The 26,870-nt window shown below is 36.9% G+C and overlaps 1 protein-coding gene across 6 annotated transcripts in view; it reads right to left on the bottom strand.

Annotated features, from left to right (window-relative positions):
* Positions 1-26,870, bottom strand: part of Gapvd1 (GTPase activating protein and VPS9 domains 1) — a 442,880-nt gene that overhangs the window by 172,623 nt on the left and 243,387 nt on the right. For all 6 annotated transcript variants that reach the window (XM_090389457.1, XM_090389454.1, XM_090389464.1 and 3 more), the window contains exon 15: positions 5,943-6,577. In XM_090389457.1, coding sequence (XP_090245583.1) covers positions 5,943-6,577 — 635 coding nt within the window. The remainder of the gene's footprint in view (positions 1-5,942; positions 6,578-26,870) is intronic.

The raw sequence follows: 26,870 nt of genomic DNA, 5'->3' as shown, positions 1-26,870 counted from the left end.
ATTGCTCTGTTTCCATTTTATGAGGAACATGTCACAGTCTACTGAACTGATTTTCCATGGTGGAAGGGCTGTGGGGGTATCTTGGTAGATTTTATCCATACTTAAGTTCAATTGTGAGAGTATTTCTTTTAGTCGGATACCTGCAGGTTTGCAGATATTAGGTTTGTTCGTATATAAATTTTCCCATTTCGGTTTATACAGATATTGCCATGTTGGATGTCCAGGAAAGCTTTAAACTTTCGCAGCATAGTTCATAAGAAGAACTTGTCTACGAAGACTGAGTGGGAGTTCATGGATCTCTGTATATAGGCTATACACAGGTGAGGTACGGAAGGCTCCTGAAATAACACGTAATGCATTGTGATGAATTGGATCTAACCAGTTTAACACACTTTTCCTAGCTGAGGAGTAAATGGGAGAACCATAATCTAATTTAGATCTTATCATTGCACGATAAACATGCAAAAGTGAATATCGATCTGCTCCCCATGTCATGGCTGATACAGCTCGTAGAATGTTTAATTTCTTTAAGCACATTGTACGCAGATATTTTATGTGTTCTAGGAAATTTAATTTTTGATCCATGATTAGTCCTAGTAGCCGGATACTCTGTTTCAGTGGAATTTGTTGATTGCTTATCCTTAGTTCTGGATCAGGATGCATCTTTCGTTTTCTGCAGAAGTGTATTGCCGCTGTCTTTTGTACTGAAATTCGATATCCATTATAGATGGACCAGGATTCTATTTTGTTAATAGCACATTGGAGCTGCCTCTCGATTGTCCGCATATTCTGTGAGTGACATGATATGGTGAGGTCGTCAGCATATAGGTAGGTTTCAATTGTTGCTGGAATAACTTCTGTTACTGGGTTTATTTTGATAGCGAAAAGGGTTGCACTGAGGACTGAGCCTTGGGGGACCCCCTGTTCTTGATTGTATATTAGAGACAGGATATGATGGTAGCGGACTTGAAAAGTTCTTTTAGTCATGAAATTCTGAAGGAACTTCGGTAGATGGCCTCGAAGACCTAATTTGTGCAATTCATGAAGGATACCATATCTCCAAGTGGTATCGAACGCCTTTTCAATATCAAGGCATATCATTACAAGGTGTTCGTTTCGGAGAAAGGCATTGCGAATATTTGATTCAGCTTTTGTCATTATGTCTATTGTGGATCTATTTTTCCGAAAACCATATTGACTAGGACTAAGGAGGTTATGGAAGTCAAGAAACCATGTTAACCGAGCGTTCACCATTTTTTCTAAAATTTTACCTAGACAGCTAGTGAGCGCGATGGGACGATAATTATATGGATTTGAATGGTCCTTCCCAGGTTTTGGAAAGGCCAGTACAAACGAATGTCGCCAAGAGTCTGGATATGTATCCTCAAGGTATATCCTATTATATAGCAGTAACAGCATGTATAAAGCATTTTTATGGAGGTGTTTGATCATTTGATAGTGGATTCCATCCGGACCTGCTGCACTTTCTTTAGATTTAGCTAGGGCTTTATGCAATTCATTTATAGTGAAGGATTGATTGTATGAAATCTCATGAGCTGCATGAAAATTAATTTTGTATTTTTCCATTTGAGCTTTATATGTTTGAAAGATTGGTCTGTATGACGTTGTTGCTGACAATTCCTCAAATGTTTCTCCTAGTAGATTTGCAATTTTTTCTGGATCAGTTATGTCATGACCTTTCCAGCTTATGATCGGTTTAGGGACGGTTGTATATTTGCCTGAAATTTGTCGAATTTTGTTCCATATTATTCTGCTGTCCATATTTCTATTAATTTTGCTTGCAAAAGATATCCAGGATTCTTTCTGAGATTTCCGGCGTATATAGCGTGCTTTTGCTCTGGCTTTCTTGTACTTTATGAGATTAGTGGTGGTGGGATACTTTCTGAATTGATTCCAAGCCTTATTTTTTTCTTTCTTTGCTTCCAAGCATTCTTCATTCCACCACTGCTTGTAATGTTTATGAGACTGGTGAGCTGTCTTTGGTATTGCAATGTTTGCTGCAGAAATTATTTGATTTGCGATATGAGTAACAGCATTATTGATATCAGTATGTCTTATGATTTTCTCATCTAAGGAAGCAGCATATTGGTATTTTTCCCAGTTTGCTTTGCAAAATTTCCATTTTATACCTCTTATAGGTTGCTGTACATCATTTGCTAGTAGGTGACAAACAACTGGGTAATGATCACTGCTATAGGGACCATCGGAAACAGACCAGTCAAGGAGAGGAAAGAGAGCTGGGGAACAGATGGTGAGATCAATTGCAGAGGTAGTCCCTGTTGGTAAGTGGACATGGGTGTGAGTACCTGTGTTTAAGAGTGTTAGGTTCCTATTATTTATAAGTTTTTCAATCATCTGTCCTCTTTTGTCTGTACGAAGTGATCCCCAGATGATATCATGCCCATTAAGGTCCCCCATCAAACAAAAAGGAGATGGTAATTGTTCAATTAAATCCTCAAATTCTTGCAGTGTATACGCATGATTAGGTGGAAGGTAGAGAGAAATCATAGTCATGGAAATTCCAGTCACGATGCGTACTGCGACTGCTTCAAGGGGTGTTTGTAGCTGAATATGCTTGGATGGAACATTAGAGTCAACAAGAATGGCGACTCCTCCATGACCTGTATTGGTTTTTCGGTCTTGCCTATATAGATTGTAGTTCTTGATTGAAATACTTATGTGCGGAGTTAGGTTTGTTTCTTGCAAACAGATACTTGCAGGAGCATATACGGAAATTAGATCTTTGATATCGCTTAGATTACTTCGAAAGCCACAACAATTCCATTGTAGAAGTGTACGCATTATTTGGGTTTAGTACTTGATTCAGATGACTTACGATGAGCTGCTTGTTTTAATCGATCTGTTTTGATTTTTTCTTTTCTGGGGAAGCTTGGTCGGCCACCACTGTCCATGTCATCATTTGCGTAAAGTTCCAGAACTGGTTCATCTTCTTTCTCCTTTTCATCAATATCCATAGTGTCAGTATTTTTTTGTGTTTTTTCTACAGATTTGGTGGAATTTGTACTGCTTGTTGGTGTTGGATCTTCAGCATCTGGTGGGATTACAATGGGTGTATTAATTGCCTGGTCAACTTTTTGTTTTGTTTGTAGAAGAAGATTACGTGCCCAATCTGCTATTGAGATGTTAGGTGGGACTGTGATGTCAGTCTGTATTGCAATTACCTTTGTTTTCTGCACTGTAGTTGCTGGTGTTGCTGCTGCTGCTGCATATGATCTCACTGCTGGAAGTAGTGGTATCTGCTTTTTGGCTTCTTGATATGTTATCTTATGTTCAGTTTTATATTTTTGAACTTGCTTTTCTCTTTTCCATATATTACAGTCTCTGGAATAGGCAGGGTGGTCTCCTTTGAAGTTTGGGCAGCGAGGAGACTGTGTATTGCATTCTTTACTGGTATGTTCTTTTGAGCCACAAGTGGCACAAATAGCTTGTCCTCTGCATACTGTTTGGGAATGGCCATATTTTTGACATTTGAAGCATCTTAATGGATTGGGGATGTATGGTTTTACCTGGCAATTCAGGTACCCGGCTTTGACTGATGATGGTAGAGTTGGAGTACTGAAAGTAAGTATGATGGTGCGGGTTGGAATGAGGTTTCCATCCTTTTTAATAAGGATTCTTTTGGCATGTATGACATTCTGGTTTTGTAGCTCTTGTACGATTTCTTCTTCAGAGCTGTTTAGGAGGTCCCATTCCACGATAACCCCTTTAGATGAATTTAAAGTGGCGTGTGGAGTGACTTTGATGGGAATCGCTCCAAAAGTTTTGGTTTCAAGAAGAAGCTCAGAATGTCGATGATTTGTCGATTCTATCAGAAGGTCGCCTGATTTCAAGCGGCGAACCATTTTCGGTGGACCAGCTATATGTTCTAGACACCTTTGTATAACAAAGGGAGAAAGTTTACTAACTGGTTGGTCTGATAGGGAATGAATAATTAGAAAGAGTGGCGAGATGGTTTGGGTCACATCTTTCTTTTGTCTTTTGGCAGTAGATGGATTAGGATCATCTTGCTGCCGATTATGATCAGTTTGATCCATAATTCCAGGAGAAGTCTGGTTTGTCAAGTCCATTGTTGCTCCTTTTAGCCCTGAAAGGATGATTTTTCCTTTCAGGTTTCCGGCCCCACCACGGGGAGGCAGGAGCAGTGCCACCTAGTGACCAAGCGGCTGACGGATTAGTTTGTTAGTAAGAAAATGGATAAATATCCTAAAAAAGAAAGGTGATTTTCCTTCCTGGGTTCTACTTAAAATCTGCTAAGTGAAGAACCACTTACAATGAACTGAGAATAAGTGAGCGGCTAGAAATGAAACAGAACAAAATCACTTGGAAGGATCACTTTAGAATTCGCTTAAGAAAAATCGCTTGGTCCCTATCGCTTGGCACTTGGGGCCCAAGATAATAGGTGCATTAATCTCCCAATGATGACTTATAATGCTGCTTCTTGTCGTTTATTTATGACTTGCAAAATATCTGTTTATACCTATTCTAATCATTACTTGAATTTTATGATTTCTGGTTGATTTTTATTTTTTTTTTTATTATTATTTGGAGTCTTGAAATGTCCTAGTTAATCCAATCCCAGTAAATCAAGAGTCTGCTATATTCTCTCTTTAGCAGGTACATATAAAGTTATACCTAATAAATAACACAGAGGTTATTTTAACATAAGTGTGTATACATCGACTCTAATCTAATCAAGGTATAATTAGTAAGAGCAACAAAAAAAACTTAACAATATGTTATTATGTGTGAGAAACTGAATGAATTTCTCTACAGTACAACTAGCTTTCTCGTATTGACTAAATTAATGTGTTAATCACATTAATCTATCACACACATCTATCATAAAAAACCAAAAGTTTTATAACATTTGAAATGAGTACAGTAAAAATTCAGTAGAGTGTTAATAAGAGAATCTGTCTAAAAATTTCTCTTTCATGCAGAAGTTTGCAGCTTGTATGGACACATTGAACTCTTTTAAATCGAAATAAACAGATTTTGGTCCCTTGAACTTTGAATTAAAAAGGTTTTACTGTATTAACTTAATCATTTCCTATCAAAATTTTTATTTATAAACATTAATAATTTATATACAATAAAATATCATATGGACTTTTATAAAAGTGATATTCAATGGTACGAGACAGGAATTTTATTATTATTCCTATGTCATATGCATATAAATTCCATCTATCATTGTTACTGGTAAAATAAATGTCTTAATAAAAAGAAGGAATTGTGCAGCAATCAGCTAAATCTCATGGCCATTTTTGCAGCCACCAGGAAAAAATTCTTCAGAACCACTGCTCTACTCTACTGCCTCCTGAGGCAATAGAGACCATTCTCTTTAATCTCATTATCCTATTTGGAAACAGATGATCTTATGTCAATTTGTAATCAAAAATGTGTATGTAAATCCATGTAAACCTATTAGTTTAAAATAGTTAAAAATTGTGAGAGTGAAAATTTAATGATGATAACAGTTTTAAGCATGTCACTGACATTTTTCCTATACAACATGTCATTAAAAGAACAAGCTTTGTTTTCCAAGAAATCAACAAAACAGACATCTGGGGGGGGGGGGTGGCACTCCACGCTACAAATAAATATACAAGTTAAACTTCTCTAACAGAAGGTACCATTTATTTGTAGTGAAACAGCAATATAACCTCATGAAATTACAGTGCAACTAAAGAGATAAAAAGCTAGCTTGAGAACTTTGCCTTTTCTAAAAGCAGGGGAAACTCATTTTATTTCTAAATGGTTTACTAAATTATTCTTACACTTCACTTTTCAAAATAAAGTTAATACATTTTAGAATCCAAGGCTAAGTAATAGCAGAAAAGATTAGACAAAATATACTGTTAAGTAAAATGAATCTGAAATCAAAAATAACTTCTTACTTGGCTTCTTCTGTTGACAGAACGATCAAAACTAATGGATTTTGGAATAGCACCAGTAGATGATAATCCACTTAATTTATAAAGCTGCTTCTGTTCTGCTACTCCCTCTTCTGAAGCTGATGGAAAGGAGCCATCAAAAACCTGTGATGTTGAACCTCCTTCTATATGACCACGTAAACAAACATCAGTGCTACCTCCACTACTGCTTGTGCTTGAAGTGCTAATCAGACTCAGTCTGGAAGAGTTATGATCAATAACATTAGAAATATCGGGGATTTTCCTGGTTTTGTGATCAACCGTAAGATTAATTGACTCTGCAAAGTTCAAACTATTCTCTGTTTTAGCATCAAGATTAGTATTTGATTTTTCTCCTAGAACTTCTATTTCAAATTCAGCAAGGCTTGTCCCTGATGCAGACTTTTTGAGAATCTCTTCCTGAACATTTGTATTTTCCAGCTGTAAACTTAATGTTTTAGTAAGATCTAATGAGAGTATATCTGCAAGGCTGGAACGATGCCGATGTGTAGTATTCTCAGCTTCTGCAGTAAAAGCTGCTGATTCTTGAAGAGAATCCAGCAACATTCCATCTTGATCTTCAGAATCTGGAAGTTCCCTGACAGCCAAACTAAGGCGACCTACATTCATATGAAAATGTTGTAATAGCTATTTCTTTTATCTTAAGGAAAAACAGTGTACATAATAAACTTTAATAACAATTTTTAACAAATATTTATTAGCCCTTGTTACCATTTATTTAAATTCTGAAGACAAAAATTTAATTTACAAAAACAAAGTTCAATAATGAGCTGTTTACTGTGCATCTCTAATATCACAAAAAGGTGTATTTGTGCAATTCAGAAAATGTGAAAACCACAACTTGACAGTTATGATGTTCTCAGTTACTGATTTTAAATTCTTATGTATTATTTCCAACATAAAAGTTAAGCATTTATTATGTTATGATTCAATACCATCACACAATAATGGGTACAGGAATTAAGTTTGAATAATTAACAGTTAGCAAAACACAACCATCTGCAAAATAACAAAAATAATATCAGCAACAAATTGCTTCAAAAGTTTCAATAAAAAGTAATTTTAAGTGTTTTAATATTCTAGATCACAATTGTAACTGGCAGCTAGTGGACCATTCAAGCCCTCTGGATGATTTGGTTTATCTCAAGAATTAGTTAGATTTTCTTTTTCTTTCTTTTTTTTTTATATAAATTTTCCTATTTTTTTGATGCTGAATTAAACCTAAAGTTCCTGTGTAAAATATACAAAGGGTGTGAATAAAAAATTTCCAAATTGTGCACTGTTCATGTAATTTAGTAGTTATTCTATGCTATTAGCATCAAAAAAATTCTCCTGCAACCAGATACACTGAGACCAAAAATTTTGCCATAGTCCTGGGTTTTTAACTCCACTAGTGTAGCCTGCAATTGTGCTTGGATTGCAATGATGTCAAATCTCCTGAAAAATCAAACATCAGTTTTGATGTGGAAGGGGCTACAGTGATTGACCTGGAGAGTACGCAGCTTGGGAAAGGAGAGATCAACAGACAAAGACGAAGTTTTTTTGACCAGAATTTCCCGCACAGTCAAAAAGAATGAACAGAAACATTATAGAGAGTGGGGGAAACCAATCTCAAACTCCAGTATGATACTTCTTGTAATGTTTTTGTTGCATATCTTCCTGTAGACATGACAGAAAATCCTTATAGAAATACTGATTCATAGTTTATTCCTGATTCACAATTCCATCAGTTTTTGGAAATACAATCAGAGTGCTCTTCAAATGAAAACAAACTTGCCTCACTTTTGCAGGTGACTTCTTAGCAGGTCTCGATTACACAAGTTGCCTGCCCTACATGTTGTGACTTCTTTAAATAAAGAATACGGCTTTGTCAGTCATACCCATAAACATGTTTATTCACCTCTGATAAAGGAGTTCTAGGTCACTCTGAAGCATTTCCTCAAATGCACAAATCGGAAGGCAATCAATCACATTAAACTCAACGAGAACATTAAATGGAAATAACACGTAAGCGAGTTTAATAAAAGACACTTTACCACATGAAATATTTAACATGTTTATTGGAATGAAATGACAGGATCCTGAGCTGGATATCATCATCCTTCTCTTTCTTGGTGATTTCTTTCTCTCTCTCTCTCTCTCTCTCTCTCTCTCTCTCTCTCTCTCTCTCTCTCAGGGTAAGTTGGGAATTTTTTTTTTTTGGCTGATGCAGCATAAGCCTCAGGCTTCCTTGCACCGTATAGCTAATAATAATAATAATAATAATAACTGATAAAAAAACTTGGCTTTGTTTTGAATTTATATGTTGAAATCCATCTTTGGGCTTGGATTTTGCATTCTATAAAAAGATTACAATAATAGGAGTTGGCACTACATAGCTAAATCAAATTGGTTTTTTATTATTATTATTATTATTATTAAAGAATTAAAATTTTAAATTAGTTACTTCAAATTATATCCACTTGACAGGGATGTACATATACCTTTATAATGTAACACAGCTGAACTTGGTTTTAATAAGCATGTAAATAATGAGATAACAGCTGTAATTACCTAAATTTGCACGCCGTGCAAATTTAGGTAATTCTGCAAACGTCCTTAATAGCTCGGGTAGTCGAAAAAAACCCAATTCTTGGAATATACAAAAATGAAAGGGGTGATTTAGCTTTTATGACCACCCGCATCGGATTAGGGGCCAGTTTATGACCTAACCTTGTCCTTTCGGGGACAGGAGCTATACAATAGGGCATTTGGTGTTCCGTTTTTAATCTCTATGTATACATTACCTTATTTACATATTGTCTTGTATTCACTGAACCATAAATTTATTTCAGGACTTTTGAGAAATTTGTAAATGATAATTGTTTGTATGCAGATCACTTTACTGTCATTTTAAAGTAAAATCAGTTAGAAATGAACCCTTTCTTTGGAAACATGTCTGCTAACAAAAGAAAGTCTCTCTCAATACGCAAAAAAGTCGAAATTATTTGTGAGTTAGAACGTGGTGCTAAAAATATTGAAGTGCATAAAAAGTTTTCTTTGTCCTCTTCAACAGTATCAACATTGTGGAAGAATAAACATGTTTACAATCGGCACTGGAAAAGAACATAACCTAAAAAAAAAAAAAAAATTGAAAGTGTGAGGTTACAAACATCAATGAAGCATTGCTTCAATGGTTCACTACAATAAGACTAATTGAAATCGCTTTATTATTAATTAGTATTGTTTTTAATTATGGAGAAATAAATTGTGTTTAGTATTAAGTGCATGGTTTTAAAATTACTGACAAATAAACTGCATTTAATATTAAGTGTATTGTAGTTTATACAATACAAGCATATTAATACAAATAATATGTAGGCAACACTAATATTTTTTTCTCTCTAATACTTCTTTTGTTTTTTGAATCTATCTTTTTATCAAGTTATTGAGAATTAAAAAAAATAGGAGGTAGATTTAATTCATCACTGATATAGAGAGTAATGGTTATAACAAGGAAATTTTGTTTGCCCCCTGATGCTCGTTATAACCAAGTTCAACCGTATATGATCTAGTACTAAATCTGAAAATATCTGCAATTCTGCTGACACATGATAGAAGGAAGTACACGATGACAGCCAAATCAATCGATTCAGTCCAGAAAGACTGTGCAATGCTCACAGAAGAGAATTTTTCTGTGTGGTCTGTGTTTGCTAACAGGACAGACTGTTTTTATAGAGATGGGATTCACTTAAATAAAAAGGGTGCAAAAATATTTACTGATGCTATCAAGGCTGCATTAGTTTGGTTGGAAAACTGATAGTTGAGGGGAGGGGGCTGTGCAAACTAACCAACTGACAGCAGTTGCAAGCAGAAGTGCAAGTGATTCTTGCACTGCTTCTTTTGTAACACGAAGCAGCCTGGAAAGCAGCAAGATGGTCTGGGATTTCAAGGCTTTCTGCGGATCCTTGTGGAACAAGGAAATACATGGGCTGTATTCAGGTTAATAACAGCTGCATGTATACTTGTGTATACGCTAAATGCATAGTAAATAAATTTGACGGTTCTGAAGTGCTGGTCATCAAAGGCAAACATGGGGATATCAGAGACAGTGTCACCCAGATATACAGGATGCAGAATTTAAATATGGCAGCATACAATGTGTACAGAAAGGAAGTGTATATATCTATGTATGTTTCTAAGGTGAGGCAGCTCTGGAACAGATGTTCAACTCTGATGCAGAAACCTGGGCTGCATACACATCTCTGTAAAGCCAGTTGTATGAGTGTAAAGTGTCTGTGAAATGTAGTGTAAGGTAATGTTGTCAACTGGCCACTTAGCTTCCAGGAAGCAAGTAACTAATCAAAAGATTTTCTGGCATCCACCCTTGACATGAGGAGGTGGGCCTCAACAAATGCGTACGAAATGTACAGAAAGAAAGAGGGCCAAACTAAGGAAAATCCCACATGAGCAAGTCAGTGCCAGCTCACACACAGATTCTCTCACACCCTAAATGGTTTGATTTGATTTGATTTTGGGTTTACTGGCACAACAGCAACCTAGGCCACCCTACATGGAAAAAGAAGAGAATAACAAAAAAAGTAAAGAAATAATAAATAAATCCCACACTGAACAAAAGCCAGTGCCAGCATGTTAAAAAATAAATAAATACAAAATAATAAATAAAATAAAACAAAATTTCCACCCCAAACATCAAGACCACTAGTAAAGACAGTGAACTGCCATCATCAGAGGCAGACAATCTTCAGAGTAGTTCTGTATAGTTCTGAAAGCTCATCAGAAGGCAGTAATAGTAGTTAATATGCTGTGGTACCAGTTATTAGAAGCAGAAGAGATAGCAGACAAAAATGTTAATGTAGTGGTGAGAGTAAGAGTTGTTGTTGGAGCTTACACTGTCCCAGAAGCAAAGCAGTGACTGCAGTGCATAAAATTTTTATAGGCAAAACCCATGAAGATAGAGGAAATTTTCTTAAGAAGCCAATAAATAGTTTCACTACAAGGAACCAAGAGATCAGTGAGAGTCAAAAGTTACTGCCATAAATCTGAGTAAAATGGAAAAAAGTAAAGAACAAGCCCCCAATCTTCCAGACTGCCACAGAAACAGAGGAGGACTAGAGAGGTTAAATTCTGAAAGAATAAAATTCAATGATCCATGACCAGTCAATAAAAAGAGGCACAAGAAAACAATATTTCTTCTTCCACAGTATTGTGAAGTACATATCGTGCATAAACAAGTAGGTATGCCCAATTTCCAATGTCAGTAGATTCATTACAATTAATAGCAAAAAAGGGTAATGATTCAGCACATCACTGTAGAATTGGGCAGGGATATATTCTGTCATTTTTTCTCTCCAAGTAAAATTTTGGCTGAATTTCAAATTAATTTTTATTTATTTATTTTAAAATTTATTTTTGCTTTGCGATTAAAAAAGCTATTTCATATGAAACTTTCACAGCCTTCATGACAATCTCATATGCTGCAGGGAATCTCGCCCAACAGTAAAAAGCTCCACTGGTTTTTTAGATAGATTTGGATAGTTTTGATTTAAATGTTGTTCCAGTCAAGGACAACAATTGCATGCCTCATTGCTCAGTGCTTTTAGCTGTACAATGCACCAAGGATTTGCAGCCCATATTTTGCAATATATATAAAACCATACTTGATATAAAACTCATCAAATTTGCTTTTTTTTTTTTTTTTTTTTGTCATCATTAAAATGCAATTAACTGGTACAGTGAGTCCTCATATAACACGTGTTTACTCTACACGAATTCGATCATACACGATTTATAAATAGGGGAACGATGTCATATATAATACGAACCGAATTCGATCATACACGATTTATAAATAGGGGAACGATGTCGTATATAATACGAACCGAATTCGATCATACACGATTTATAAATAGGGGAACGATGTCGTATATAATACGAACCGAATTCGCTTATGCAAGATTCGCCTTTGTATTTACAAGAAACAGCAGTCGGACTGGAATCACCCCAACTGAATGCAACACGATAGGATTGAAGAGAAAATTCTGCAAATGTATTTGTTTTTTATATCAGTGAAGGGGAAACATATTTCACCATAATAACGTAAAATTCCAGTTACACTCAAGTCAAGTGGAACCAATTTCGGCGAAGTCCGGACGGTCTGTGACAGCCAAATCCTCTGCTTGCACCTTCACGATGGTGGGACTGTTAGTAATCCTGGGTATAACCTCCATGCACAAGTACATGGTGGGTGACCACCCAGGTGTGAACCAACATAAACAGGGGTCGAGGTGTGGCGCCCACACCACATGGAGGAACGTCCCCCCTCTATGTTACCAGGCAGTACTAGGTGGTAGATGACTCTCATCAACCGGTGAAATACCACCACTTTGCTTATTGGAGGCTTGAAGTGGTGGAACCCATGTTTAGTCTCTAGAGCTAAGTTCTGGTCAACACTTCCCTATCTCTTCCATCATGCAGTATGATTGATGACTTTTGAGGTTATGATGAACGTTGTGGCAAGATCCAATATTCCTGACATTTCGAGGATACAGCTCTAAAATGGTGTTCGCAGGCCAGCCGCTAGTTAGTTAGTTAGTTAGTTAGTACACCGGACCGAACCTATTGGTAATTCTCTAGGAGGCTTCCGGATCAGCTAGTGTATAATCTTGCTACCTCTACTCTGCCAGATAGTGAGTGGAGGGAGTCCGAGTAGTGTGTATGCGGGGAGCATTGTCGAGGCCACGTTATGTCAAGGATCTGGGTATATTCCTACCACATGTACACCATATCCAAAAATTTCATTACTTCATACAGCATGTCCCACCCACTTTTTCTTACTATTGAATACACCATGAATTGTCAAATTAATAGAGCAAGCTTATCTGCGAAAAGATCTAAACCTCCCAAGTACTTCCTAATTCATTTCACAAATATACGTGGTCTCAATTCTAATCTCAACGATGTCCATTTCCACTTGCAGTCAGCCAAACCCCATGTACTTTTTCTAACAGAATCTCAGTTATCGGTTGATTCAACTACTGCTCATCTCAGATGCCCAAATTATTTGTGTATGATTCCTTTCGCCTCAAAGGTGGCACTTGTGCATATGTCCATTCTGATATTCCCTGTCAGAGACTTGGCAATTTAAAATCTCCTCTCTTTTATCTTCTCTGGCTTAAAATCTCTCTCTACCTCATTGTGTCAAATTCATCTGTAGTCTCTACCGTTCTCCCAACTCCACTAATCACTTGGAGCTCTTTGACTTCCTCTCTTTGCAACTTGGCTTTCTCCAATCCAACTTTCCTAACAGTGAGGTAATTTTCCTGGGTGATTTTGATGTTCACAACTCCAGCTGGCTTCTGTTTTCTAGTCACACCGACCCAGCAGGTCGAGATGCTGAGGCTTTTGCAACTACTAATGACAATGCACAGATTGTTTATTTACCTACAAGAATAGCATACAATCCTAATCATTCAGCCAATATGTTTGATCTTTTTCTCACAAACAGCACTTCTAAGTACATGGTCGAAGTGAGAGGTCCTTTAGGCACTTCAGATCACAACGTGGTGATTCTCTATTCTCCAATGGAACATTTATCTCATGGCTATTCCCAACCTCGTGTTGTTTGGCATTACAAGAATGCAAAATGGGATGACTTGCGAGACTTCTTTTCTTCTTTTCCTTGGTCGGATTACTGTTTCAAAACTTCTGATGTCAGTGTTTGCTCAGATCGTGTCAGTGAAATTATTCTTGCAGGAATGGAATCCTTTATTCCACACTCCACTTTAAAATCTCATCCTTTATCTAAACCTTGGTTTTCCAATAAATGTGCTAAGGCTGTTCAAGAGAAGAATGTTGCATATCATAATTGGCTTGTTTCTAATTCTTCAGTTTCATTTTCTGCCTACACCAAAGCTCGCAACAATTTGAAAGCAGTTATTAATCAGTCCAAACTAGAGTTTGAACAGGCTAAGAGTAGAAAACTTGCTTCTTGCCCTTATGGTAGCTGTGCATTCTGGTCTCTTCCAAAGCTACTGGCCGCAATTTTCGCCCATCTCTGCTCCCACCTCTGTCTGAACCAGATGGTTCTGTTGTCACTTCAGCCAAGGATAAAGCTGACCTGCTAGCATCCCATTTTTCTTCCAGCTCATGTATTAATGATCTTGGTAAAACACCTTGCACCATTCCCAACACGCTCTATTCAATGCCTCCTGTGGTCTTCCGTCAAAAGAATATCAGAAGGATTTTGATGAATCTTGATGCTAAGAAAGCTCCAGGTGCTGATAGTATTTCTCCACTTGTTCTCAAAACCTGTGCTCCTGAATTTACTCCTATTCTTTGCCGCCTTTTTTCACTTATTCCAAAGGTGTTTTTCCTTCTGCTTGGAAATTTGCTCATATCCAGCCAGTTCCTAAAAAGGGTGACAAATCCCTCCCATCCAATTATCATCCCATTGCAATTACTTCTACTCTTTCTAAAGTAATGGAGAAATCAATTAACCGCCAACTCTTAAACTACCTAGAAACCTTCCGTCTGATCAACGATCGCCAGTATGGATTCCGTCAGTGTCGATCCACTGGTGATATTCTGGCTTATGTTACCCATTTATGGACTAATTCAATGGAAAGGTTCGGTGAAACACAAGTAGTTGCTTTTGACATCTCAAAGGCTTTTGATCATGTTTGGCATAAAGGTCTTCTAAACAAGCTTCCATCTTATGGTTTGCCAACTGTTTTTAGTAATTTGTTATCCAGTTTTCTCTCTGATCGCTCACTGAGGGTGATGGTAGATGGCTCTCAGTCTTCTAACTTCTCCACTAATGCCGGTGTCCCCCAAGGTTCAGTTCTTTCCCACACTCTTTTCCTCTTGTATATTAATGACCTTCCATTGACTGGAAATCCTATCCATAGTTTTGCCAATGATAGCACATTGCATTCCACTTTCCATTTTGAGAAACCTTGTCCTGCTCAATCAGCTTCAACTTCTTGAAAATCTTCTACCAATTCCTTAAATGCCGATCTTCGGGTAATTCTCCAGTGGGGCAAAGACAACTTAGTTGATTTCAACCCTTCTAAAACTCAGTCTTGTCTTATATCTCGCAAAAAGGATTCTTCTGCTTCTATGCTTATCTTTAGTGACACTCTGATTTCTAGGCAAAATGATATATCTCTTTTGGGGTTTACCCTGACTTCTAATCTCTCTTGGCACAAGCACATTACAAATATTGCTTCCTCTGCATCTAAAAAACTTTGTTTTCTCTTTCGCTCTTGGCATTACTTTTCTTCCAAACAGCTGCTCACTCTGTATAAATCGCAAATCCGCCCTGCATGGAATATTGTTCTCACATCTGGGGTGGTGCCCCCAAAACCTCTCTCAGGCTTCTTGATTCCATTCACAAGAGGGCAGTTAGGTTAATTAATGATTTATCTCTAATAGAGTCTCTCCACTCGATTTCTCATAGACGTACTGTTTCTGCTGAATGCCTCTTCTACAGATACTTCCATGGGCACTGTTCTTCTGAATGGGCTTCTATAATTCCTTCTCTCTCTTTAAAAACAGTCCGAACACATGCCGCCACCAGCCAACATCCATTTACTGTCCAACTTCAAACCCACAGAACCAACTTTTCATCTTCCTCATTTATTCATTCAACTGCCATTTTCTGGAACAACCTTCCTTCATATGTATTTCCTGAAAATTACAATCTACAGAAGTTCAAGTCCAACGTCAACAAATATCTTCTTTTGGCTTCTCAACCTACAACCCAAGCACGGTACTAAGTACTATAGGTTCTAATGTTTGGGGTTCACATAAAAAAAAAAAAATTCCACACATCTATTCTACATCTATCCTTTCTTAATTTGAATTTATGCCTCCTTAGATTCGTAATCTGAATAAGTGGAAGGATCCCATCAGAATTCAGCATGCTTAACCCATTCAAGGCCTTAGATGTGAAACCTGCCAAAGATGTTTCACATATTTGGCGGCGTCAACTAAATTTCAGTCCGACAGTCAGTGTTCGGTCTGGCCCATTGGCGAAAGTGTGAAATGGAAATAATACAAATTACGCCATTTCCTAAATGATGCTAATGCAGTCACTAACATTAGCATTAGCAGAGACATGTGGTACAAGAAAGCAAGCTTAAGTAGCATCAGCCAAAAAAAAAAAAAAAAAAATTTCACCCCTCCATTCGTTCCGATTACCTGTCCAGCTCAGTCTTAAATTTATTTAGGCTGTCAACTTCCACAACAAAAGATAGAAGTCTGTCCCATCAATCAACTACCTGCTGGCTAAAGGCAAACTTCTGCACATCTATCCTACAGCTGTCTTTACTCAATTTGAATTTATGCCCTCTCAGGTGATTATTCTGAGCAAGAATCCTACCAGCATTGAGCATGCTCAAACCATTCAAGTCTTTATACACCTCAATCAGATCACCTTGCAGGTGCCTAGTCTCCAGATGCTGTAATCTGCAAAACAAAACCAACAGCTCTCCATCCTTCTTAAAATGAGGCCTCCAGACCTGTATCCAGTACTCAAGGCTTGGCCTGACCATTGCCTTATACAAGGGGATAATCACCTCCTTATCCATGCTATAAAAATTCCTGTATATCATTGACAAGACACCATGAGCTACTCTTGCAGACCATCTGCACTGCTCAGAAAACTTCATATCTGCCTGCTTTTTTTTTTTTTTTTTTTTGATTTGGTAGTTGTTGGCGCATCGGCTTCTGTGGCCATATTGCACCTCCCAAGGTTTTTGCAGTACTTTGATCCAAGCCCGAGGCGGGAATCGAACCCGCGACCTTTGGGTTGCCGGGCAGGTACTTTACCCACTCGGCTAGCCCGGTCGGCATATCTGCCTGCACAATTACCCTCAGGTCCTTTTCATTCTCTACCACTATCAGTGTAGTTCGACAGAGTTGATGTATTACTCTGGGGTTACTGCTTCCCATATGTAGTACTTTACATTTGTCAATGTTAAACTTCATTTGCCACCTCCCAGCCCATCTGCTCAACTTTTCTACATCCTGTTGCAGCAGCATAGTGTCATTAATGTCCTTAACAACCCTGCCAACCTGCGTATCGTCTGAAAACTTGGACATTATAAATAAAGAAAACAACAATTTTTTTTTTTTTTTTTTTTTTGATTTGGTAGTTGTTGGCGAATCGGCTTCTGTGGCCATATTGCACCTCCCAAGGTTTTTGCAGTACTTTGATCCAAGCCCGAGGCGGGAATCGAATCCGCGACCTTTGGGTTCCCGGGCAGGTACTTTGCCCACTCGGCTAGCCCGGTCGGCAAAACAACAATGGGCTCAACACTGAACCCTGAGGGACTCCACTAATAACAGTCCATTGATTACCACTCAACCATCCCTTTATCCATTGCAGCAATTTGCCTCCAATGCCACACTGCTCCAATTTGTGCAGCAGTCTTCCATGTGCAACAGTATCAAAAACCTTTCTAAGATACAAGTATATAATATCAAAGTTATTCCCTACATCCAGTTCCTTTGTGACTGCATCATAGTATCCAATCAAATTGGTCAGGCAAGACTTCCCCTTAACAAAACCATGCTGTGTCCCAGCTATAACTGAAGTCTTGTCTAGATGATCCTGCAGTGGTGCTTCTTTAACCAGTGCCTCCAATAATTTCCCTGGAACAGAAGTTAAACAAACAGGTCTATAATTACTTGTGTTGCCCTTTGATCCTCCTTTGTGAATTGGGGTCACATTTGCACATCTCCAGTCCATGGGTACCTCCCCTGAGTCCAAAGAAGCTCTCATAATTATGGCTAAGGGTTTGCTTACTTCCTTTGCTGCCTCCTTTAATATAACTGGATAGATCCCATCCAACCCGGGTGCCTTTTTTATGGTTATGTTCAACAATTTCTCCTCCACTTTCCTCTCAGCTATTACAAAATCATCTAGCTCACTGCCAGAGTTTAATTCACCTCTGGCATTTCCCTCCCTGAATAACTCCTCATGTGTGAATGTAAATGCAAAATACTCATTTAGTTTGATAGCCACCTGAGCAAGATCATAAACAGTTGAACCATCAATATCCAGTGGACCAATCTGATTCATTCCTTTCATTCTAGAGCAGGCCCGGGCAAACTAAGGCCCGCAGGCCGCATGCGGCCCGCCGCACATTTTTGTTCAGCCCGCGAGCTTCAATTGTATTTTCGAAAAAAGTTTACTTATTTTATGACTTTTGCGACGCCTTTTTGAAAAATAAATTTGTATATGTAATATATTATAGAATTTGTCAACTTGTACATTGTTTTATCATTTCTGTATTGTTCAAATTGAGATAGAATTTGAAACTGCGCGCGAACCGGAGCGAGCCAACAGGCACTTTTATAACAGTATAATTTGCTATTATAAACTAACCGAGTGAAACTACGGTAACAGACAACCGGTGATGACAACAACGGCTTTGCTGCGGTGGCGGAGTAATAAGATAGGACTGCTGACCGGCAGCAGTTCCAATCTGATTTCTCTGATGGTCATCCTGCAGTTAGTTTTTTTGCATTATCTTCGGTTATCATCTTGGTGCCAGTAGCGATAAAAATAATATTTACGCCCTTTTAAAAATGAGTAAAAAACAAAAAATTCAACAAGAGTATCATGTCTTCAATGAAGAGTGGAACAGTTTTCTTCAAAATATTTTTTTGCTAACATAAATAACAAGCCTATTTGTCTCATCTGCTGGGAGAGTGTTTCAGTGTTGAAAGAGTACAATATTAAAAGACATTTCACTACTAAACATTCTGAATATGGTGCCAATTTAACTCCGGAAGCGAGAAAGAAAACTGCTGATGGATTGATTCAAAAATTATCTAGACAACAGAATGTGTTTACGTGGGTAACTAAGGAATAAGAAGCTACTGTAGAGGCAAGTTTTGTTATTTCTCATATAACTGCAAAAAGCAACATGCCTTTTTCTGATGCAGACTATATTAAAGAATGTATGACTGAAGTTTGTGGAATTATATGTCCTGACATTAAACACAAATTTGAGAATATAAGTTTATCTCGGCGAACCATAGTTAGAATTGAATCTATAAATACAAATTTGAATGAGCAATTATTATTATCAGTATTAGAATCCATGACATGGTACTCGACAGCTCTCGACAAAAGTAACGACCAAAAGAATACTGCGCAGTTATTAATTTTCATACGTGGATGTATCTCTAATTTTGATATTATTGAAGAGCTTCTTTCAATGGAATCTCTTAAAGACCAAACAACGGGAGCTGATATATTTGAAAAAGTTGAAAAATGCTTAACAAGATATAATTTACAATGGAACAAAATGGTAAGCATAACAACTGACAGAGCACCAAGTTTGACAGGTAAAAATGTTGGAACATTAAAGAAAATTCAGGATAAAATTTGTGAAAATTATCGTGATTATAATTTAATTACAATTCATTGTATTATACATCAACAAGTATTACGTAAAAATGTGTTGAAGGTTGAACATGTCACATCTTGTATTATTAAACTAGTAAATTTAATACGATCGAGGGGCCTGTAACACAGACAATTTGTTAATTTTCTTCAAAATATTGAATCCGAGTACACAGATATTCCTTATCATAGCCAAATTCGATGGCTTAGCTTAGGAAAAGTTCTTCGGCGAGTATGGGATCTTAAAGATGACAATCATTCTATTTTTAAAACTGAAAAATATTATGGACTTTCCCAAATTAACTGATAATAACTGGATTTGTGATTTTGCGTTTACCCTGGACATCGTGACACACTTAAATACTTTCAACACCGTGTTACAAAGGAAAAATTTATATGCCCATGATATGGTAAAAAGTTTGAATGGATTAAATTAAAACTCCAGTTTTTCCTTCAACATTTATTAATTAACAAGGCAGACCACTTTCCAACCATGAAGTTGCTGAAGATTCCAGAAAATAAATTTGAAAATATTGTGAAATTATCAAAGCTTTGAATGGCAACTTTTCACGAAGATTTGGCAACTTCCGAAAATTTGAGACAAGTTTGGCAATAGTGCACGACCCATTTTCAATAGAAATTGATAGTGCATCGAGTGAACTACAGCTTCAGATTATAGATCTGCAGTGTGATACCGATTTAAGGGAATTGCACCGTCATGAGGAAATCTGTAAATTTTACAATACTCTTAATTCGGACAAATTCAACGAACTTAAACATTTTACCCGAAAAATGTCGGTTATTTTTGGATCAACCTACATATGTGAACAAACATTTTCCATCATGAATCTAAATAACATTTCTTTACGATCAAGCATCACCGATGAACATTTAAAAGCAGTTTTAAGAATCTCAACTACAAAATTAACACTCGAAATTTAAAAAAAATGGTAAAAGATGTAAAACAGTTCCATTCATTTAATTAAATTCTTGGTTGCTAGAGAATAATTTTTTTATGTTATATTTCTTCTTCATGATAACAAATAATATATATCTAAAAATAGTATTTTACGTGCGGCCCGCCTTCTTTTTGAATTCCTAATGTGGCCCTTCAGGAAAAATGTTTGCCCAGGAAAGAACTCTTTCCTGTTTTTCTTTGCATCCTTTGCAAAGATTTCTCATAATCTGCCTTTGCCTGCCTAATCTCCTTTGTGACTTGGTTACAGACCAGCTTATATCTATCACAGGCTTCCATGTCACCCATTAATTTATATGTATCCTATGAATTTTTCTTCTCTCATTTTTCTCCACATTCTCATTAGTTCATCTGACATCCATTTAGGTCTAAACCTTGAACAATATTTCGTAATTGGTATGTAAAGCCTAGTAGCTTCCAAGATTAATTCTTTGAATGCCTCCCATTTTGAATTTGCTGTTGGTAATATCATCAGTTGGTCCCACCATATAGAATTTAAATACTTCCTTAGACCACCATAGTCGCCTTTACGAAAGCAAAAACCTTTCCCTTTACCTCTGAGTAAATCCCACTTCAGCACACTGTGATCACTGCCACCTAGTGGTTCCTTTATCTGCAGATTCTTAATGCATAAAGAATCACTACTGATAATCAGATAAAAAGTATTATTCCCTCTAGTTACCTCCCAAACAGGCTAATGTAGAAAACAATCATCCAATAAATTCACAAAAGCCTTGCTAGTGTGCGAGTGACCAACCCACAAATTCCAGTCAATATCCGGGAAATTAAAATCCCCAATTATAAGACTCTCTGATTTACTGGCCCACTCTATTTCCCTGTACAGTTTCTTATTATACTCATCAGAGTCATTAGGCCTATAACATACTCCTACTCTCAATTTTGATCACCCAGTGCTTGTGTCACACCAAACTGATTCGACACTGCATTGTCCAGCGATGTTGACTGGCTGCACTTCCTTGTATTTTATGTGTTTCTTAACTAATAGCATAGCCCCTCTTCCTTTCCTATTCTGTCTATCCTTCCTATACACATTGTACTCCCCAAATTCCAGTTCTGCATTCCTTATATCTGTGTGACACCACATCTCTGATATTCCAACAATATCTACCTTTGATGTTTTGACCAACACCTCATCAGATTTATTTACAAAAAATTTACAATTCATCAGATTTACTTACAAAACTCCTAACATTGGTGTATATGCAAGTATACATGCACCTGTTCCTATTCTTAGCTACCTTAACACAACCCATGTGTTGACTTGTACCGCAATGACTCCCAGCGGTCTCTGAAGTACCCTGCATCTTGTGTTCCAGGCTGCTGCTCATTCCAATAGAAGCAGTGCAAGAATCACTTTCAACTCTGCCAGTGGCTACTGTTTATCTATTAGTCCTTGTATCCCCCCCCAAGCTAGCAGTTTTCTGACCCACCTAACACTGCCTCGATAGCATCAGCAAATATTCTTGCACCCTTTCAGGCAGTGCATCCACTTGACATGGGTAGCCAGTGCAATGTTCAGTCAGTGTGGTGTGACATAAGCACTGAGAAAGCAAAAATAAAATTAGGAGTGTGTTATAGGCCTAATGAATCTGAGCCGACCGGGCTAGCCGGGTGAGTAAAGTGCCTGCCTGGCAACCCAAAGGTCGTGGGTTCGATTCCCGCCTCGGGCTTGGATCAAAGTACTACAAAAACCTTGGGAGGTGCATTATGGCCACAGAAGCCTATGCGCCAACAACTACCAAAAAAAAAAAAAAAAAAAAAATGAATCTGATGAGTACAACAAAAAACTGTACAGAGAAATATAGTGAGCCAGTTAATCAGATTGTCTTATAATGGGTGATTTTAACTTTTCCAGATATTGACTGGAACTTGTAAGTTGGTCACTCACACAATAGCAAGACTTTTGTGGATTTACTGCATGACTGTTTTCTACAGCAGCATGTTAGAGAAGCAACCAGATGGAGTAATACTCTTGATCTGATTACCAGCGTGATTATTCATGTGTTAAGAATCTACAGATAGAGGAAACACTAGGTGGTAGCGATCACAGTGTACTCATGTGGGATTTACTTAAAGATGTAACTATGATCAGGGGTAAAAGGAAGAGGTATTGCTTTCATAAAAGTGATTATGGTGGTCTTAGAAAGTTTTTTAATTCTATACTGTGGCACTAATTGATGTTACCAACAGCAAATTCTAAATGGAAAGCATTCAAGGAAGTAATCATGGAAGCTACTAGGCTTTTCATACCAACAAAAAAATACTGTTCAAGGTTTAGGCCTAAATGGATGTCATATGAACTTAATGAGACTCATGGCAGAGAAGAAAAGTGCATGGGATACTTATAAATTATCAAGAAACACAGAAACCTATGGTAGATATAAACTAGTCTGTAACCAAATCACAAAGGAGGTTAGGAGGGCAAAGGCAGATTACAAGAAATCTCTGAAAAATGATGCAAAGAAAAACAGCAAAGACTTCTTTACTTATGCAAACTCTAGAAGGGAGAGGATGAATCAGATTGGTCCACTTGCTACTGATGGTTCAATTGTTGATGATCATGCTCAGGTAGCTGTCAAACTGAATGAGTATTTTGCATCTAAATTCACACATCAGGAGTTCTATGGTGAAGTGGAGTACAGAAGCTTATCAAACTCTAACAGGGAGCTAAATGATTTTGTAATAACTCAAAGCAAAGTGGAGGAGAAACTGCTGAAGTTAAACATAAGAAAGTCACCTTGGATGGATGGGATTTATCCAGTTATATTAAAGGAGGCGGCAAAGGAAGTAAACAAACCCTTAGTCATAATTATGAGGGCATCTTTGGACTCGTGGGAGGTCTCCACTGACTGGAGATGTGTAAATGTATTCCCAATTCACAAATGGGAATCAAAGAATGACACAAGTAATTACAGGCCAGTTAGTTTAACTTCTCTTCCGGGGAAAAATAATGGAGTCCACTGGTTAAAGAAGCATTGCAGGATCATATAGACAAGACTGTAGTAATAATTCAGACACAGCAGGGGTTTGTTAAGGGGTAGTCTTGTCTGATCAATTTGATTGGATACTATGATGTGGTCACAAAGGAACTGGATGCAAAAATAAATTTTGATATCATATACTTAGATGTTAGGAAAGCTTTTGATAGTGTTACACATGGAAGACTGCTGTACAAATTGGAGCAGTATGGCATTAAGGGCAAGTTGCTACAATGGATAAAAGGTATGTGTGTGGTATGGTTGTTTATTGGCACATTAGCTGCTATGGCTATAGTGCGCCTAAAGGATAAAAGGATGGTTGAGTGGCAGAATACAGAGAGTAGTAATCAATGGACACCGCTCTTCGTGGACAATTGTTATTAGTGGAGTTCCCCAGGATTCGGTGTTGGGCCCACCATTGTTGTTTTGTATATTTATCAATGATATTGATGAAGGTATATCGGGTTTAATGTCCAAGTTTGCAGATGATACAAAGGTTTGCAGGGTTGTTAATGACAGTAAAGACAGTATGCTACTGCAACAGGATCTAGAAAAGATTGCATCTGTCAATGTTAAACTTCAGTTTAACATTGACAAATGCAAAGTACTGCATATGGGTAGCAGTAATCCCAGAGAAGTATACAAACTCTATAGTACTACACTCAGGATAGTGAAGAATGAAAAAGACCTGGGGGTACTTGAGCAGTCAGATATGAAGTTTCTGAAATCTGCAGACAGGCTGCCAGAGCTAGTCATGTTAATGATATACAGGAATTTTGCCAGCAGGGATAAGGAGGTGATTATCTCTTTGTATAAGGCAATAGTAAGGCCACATTTTGAGTGCTGTCTACAGGTCTGGAGGCCTCATTTTAGGATGTAATGCTGCTGGAATGAGTACAGAAAAAAGCAATAAGATTGGCGAGGGGGAACAGTGGGTTGCCAAGAAAGTTCTACAAATTGCAGCGTTTGGAGACTAGACACCTCCAAGGTTTATAAGGCCTTGAATGGTTTGAGCAAGCTCAATAAGAATAGGATTCTTCCCCTTGCTCAGATTATGAACTTGAGGCAAAAACTCAAATTGAGGAAAAAGTTGTAGAGCAGATTTGTGCAAATTTGCCTTTAGCAAGTGGGTAGTTGATTTCTGGAACAAACTTTCATATTTAAATGTGGAAGCTGATCACTTAAATAAACTAAGGAAGAACTATACAAACGTTTGGAGTGAATGGATGAATGAAATCAAAGTTTTTTTTCCTTTTGGCTGATGCTCCATAAGCTTGGTTTCTTGCACGATATGCCTCTAGTGATGCTAATAGTGCTAATATTGTTTAAAAAGGTGGATCAATAACACTGAATAAAGGGGGAAATTGTGTCTGGTGTAACCAATCAAAATCTGACAACAAAAAATTGAACCAACCAAACTGGAATAGTAACTTTTCAATCATGGTTTTTTTGTGTTTTTTTTTTTAAATCCTATCTCTGTACGAAACTGATTTTAAATACATTCTCACACCAAGTTATGAGAATGTATTTAAAAACAAAGAATTAACTTGCTCAGTTTGAATCACATAAACCTCATTACATCTTTATGTCTCATTTATTGCTTATAGGGCCACTATATAAAAATTGATACATAATGAAAAATATAATATGGTAAACTCAATCACATAATACAGTCCTGTAATTTAAACCTTCACCCCCAATTATGGGCACCAGCTTCTGTCCAAATAGGTAAGCAGAGGTTGGCCTGACACAGCCAGGTGATCAGAAGTGAGAGTGCTTTGATTTGATTTTGGTTTTTAAGGCGCAAGGACGAATAAGGCCATGATATGCTAGGTACACGTGAGAGTACAGAAGCACATGCCCTGAGTGGGCCACTGTTCAAGCCTATGTGACTACTAAATGATTAATGACTATATTCATGATTTAATGTAAACTCCTCTGATCTGGTAGTCATGCCATAGTATAAACATGTATATTCAAGATATGTATATTCAAGATAAAAGCTGAACAGGTTATAAAACATACTTTTTTTCCCCCTTCTGGAAGCTAAGCCTCCTCAATATAAGCACTACTATGCTCCCTATATGATAAAAAGCATATATATTACTGAATGTGTCTTGTACAATGATGCTCAAATTTTCTCCTTCAACTCTGCTTCATTAACATGCAAGAGTTTTATCATTTTGCTATGTCAAACACAAGATTATGCACATCTAATTAATATTTTTATTATTATTTTTTTCTTTTATAAAATAAATATAGTAGGATGATTTCTCTTAAATGTTCCTCCATACAGCAGTCAATACACCTAGATTTGATCATGTCCATAAGGGCAACATGGCCCAAGAAATCCATGCACCAGAAAATCCCAAAGCAATAACAACAAAAGAATTCTGGTGAGAAATTACTGTGTATAAAAACAAACAAGGCACCAGAAGTGGATGGGATCTCAATGAGTTATTCTGAAAGAATCTGCAAAATAGATCATTAATATCATAGAATCTTTATCATTATGATAATGAATGCACTATTAAACTCAGATGAAGTCATAAGAAATGCAAAACATCTCTCTTCAAGAGTCATATAAAACATATATGAGTACTTAAAAATGAAGTCTAGTCTTGCAAGGAAATTATAGAGAAATACATTACACAGAAGCATATGGAGAAGAAAAAAATATATAAATTAATCAACCGGATTTGTTACAAGTATTAGTATTTGTCATTAGTTGGATGCAAAACAGCAAGCTATATTAGTATTATCATTATATGAATTAGTATGTACGAGTATATTAGTATGATATGAAGTAGTATTAGTATGATGCAAAGAAGCAAGTTTGTGTAAAATAAGTGAAAACTTAAAATAAAATAAATAATAATAAGAAACAAATAAACAGTAATCAATGTCACCTTCCCTCAATTAATTTGACTACTTCTTTCAAGTATTTGCTCAATCCCTCCTTAAATTTAGAAAAACTTCCACAAGAGTAAGTGGCAGTTAATGCAATCAGCAGCAGATCCAGTCAATCACTCTTTTGAATGAATCTGCTGTCAAGGCTATGATGTCACAGTGCAATTCTTTTTTTGGGCCACTAAGTAAAACTTTCTTTATTGCTTAAAAAATTGTTTTCTATTAAATTTTTATTTAAATTTAGTAGTTTGGTTATTATTTGTGTTTGTCTGATTGAGTTGGTGAATTTGTTCATTACACAGCCTTTGAAGTTGCTTAAAAAATCAAAGATTACTTCTGCTGCCAATTGCTGTATCGATATTAGAATATTTCAATTCTGCCACCGTTGTATTGATGAAAAAAAAAGTGGAGGCTGACATGCCCTTCACCCCACCACAAGACTACAATGGATTAAAAATACTGGAATAAACATCCAACAATTAAGAATATCTCTATAAATATATCAATTATTAAGATATTTGAAGTAATACATAAACTATAAAACTGTAAGAAACAGATGACCAGATAGTTGAGCATAGTAATCAATG

This window comes from Mastigoproctus giganteus, chromosome 2 (assembly GCF_048544385.1).
Source record: "Mastigoproctus giganteus isolate SK-2022 chromosome 2, ASM4854438v1, whole genome shotgun sequence".
In the NCBI taxonomy this organism is placed as follows: Eukaryota; Metazoa; Arthropoda; class Arachnida; order Uropygi; family Thelyphonidae; genus Mastigoproctus; species Mastigoproctus giganteus.
The sequence above is the reverse complement of the archived record's forward strand: the minus strand, read 5'-3'. Positions and strand labels throughout refer to the sequence as shown.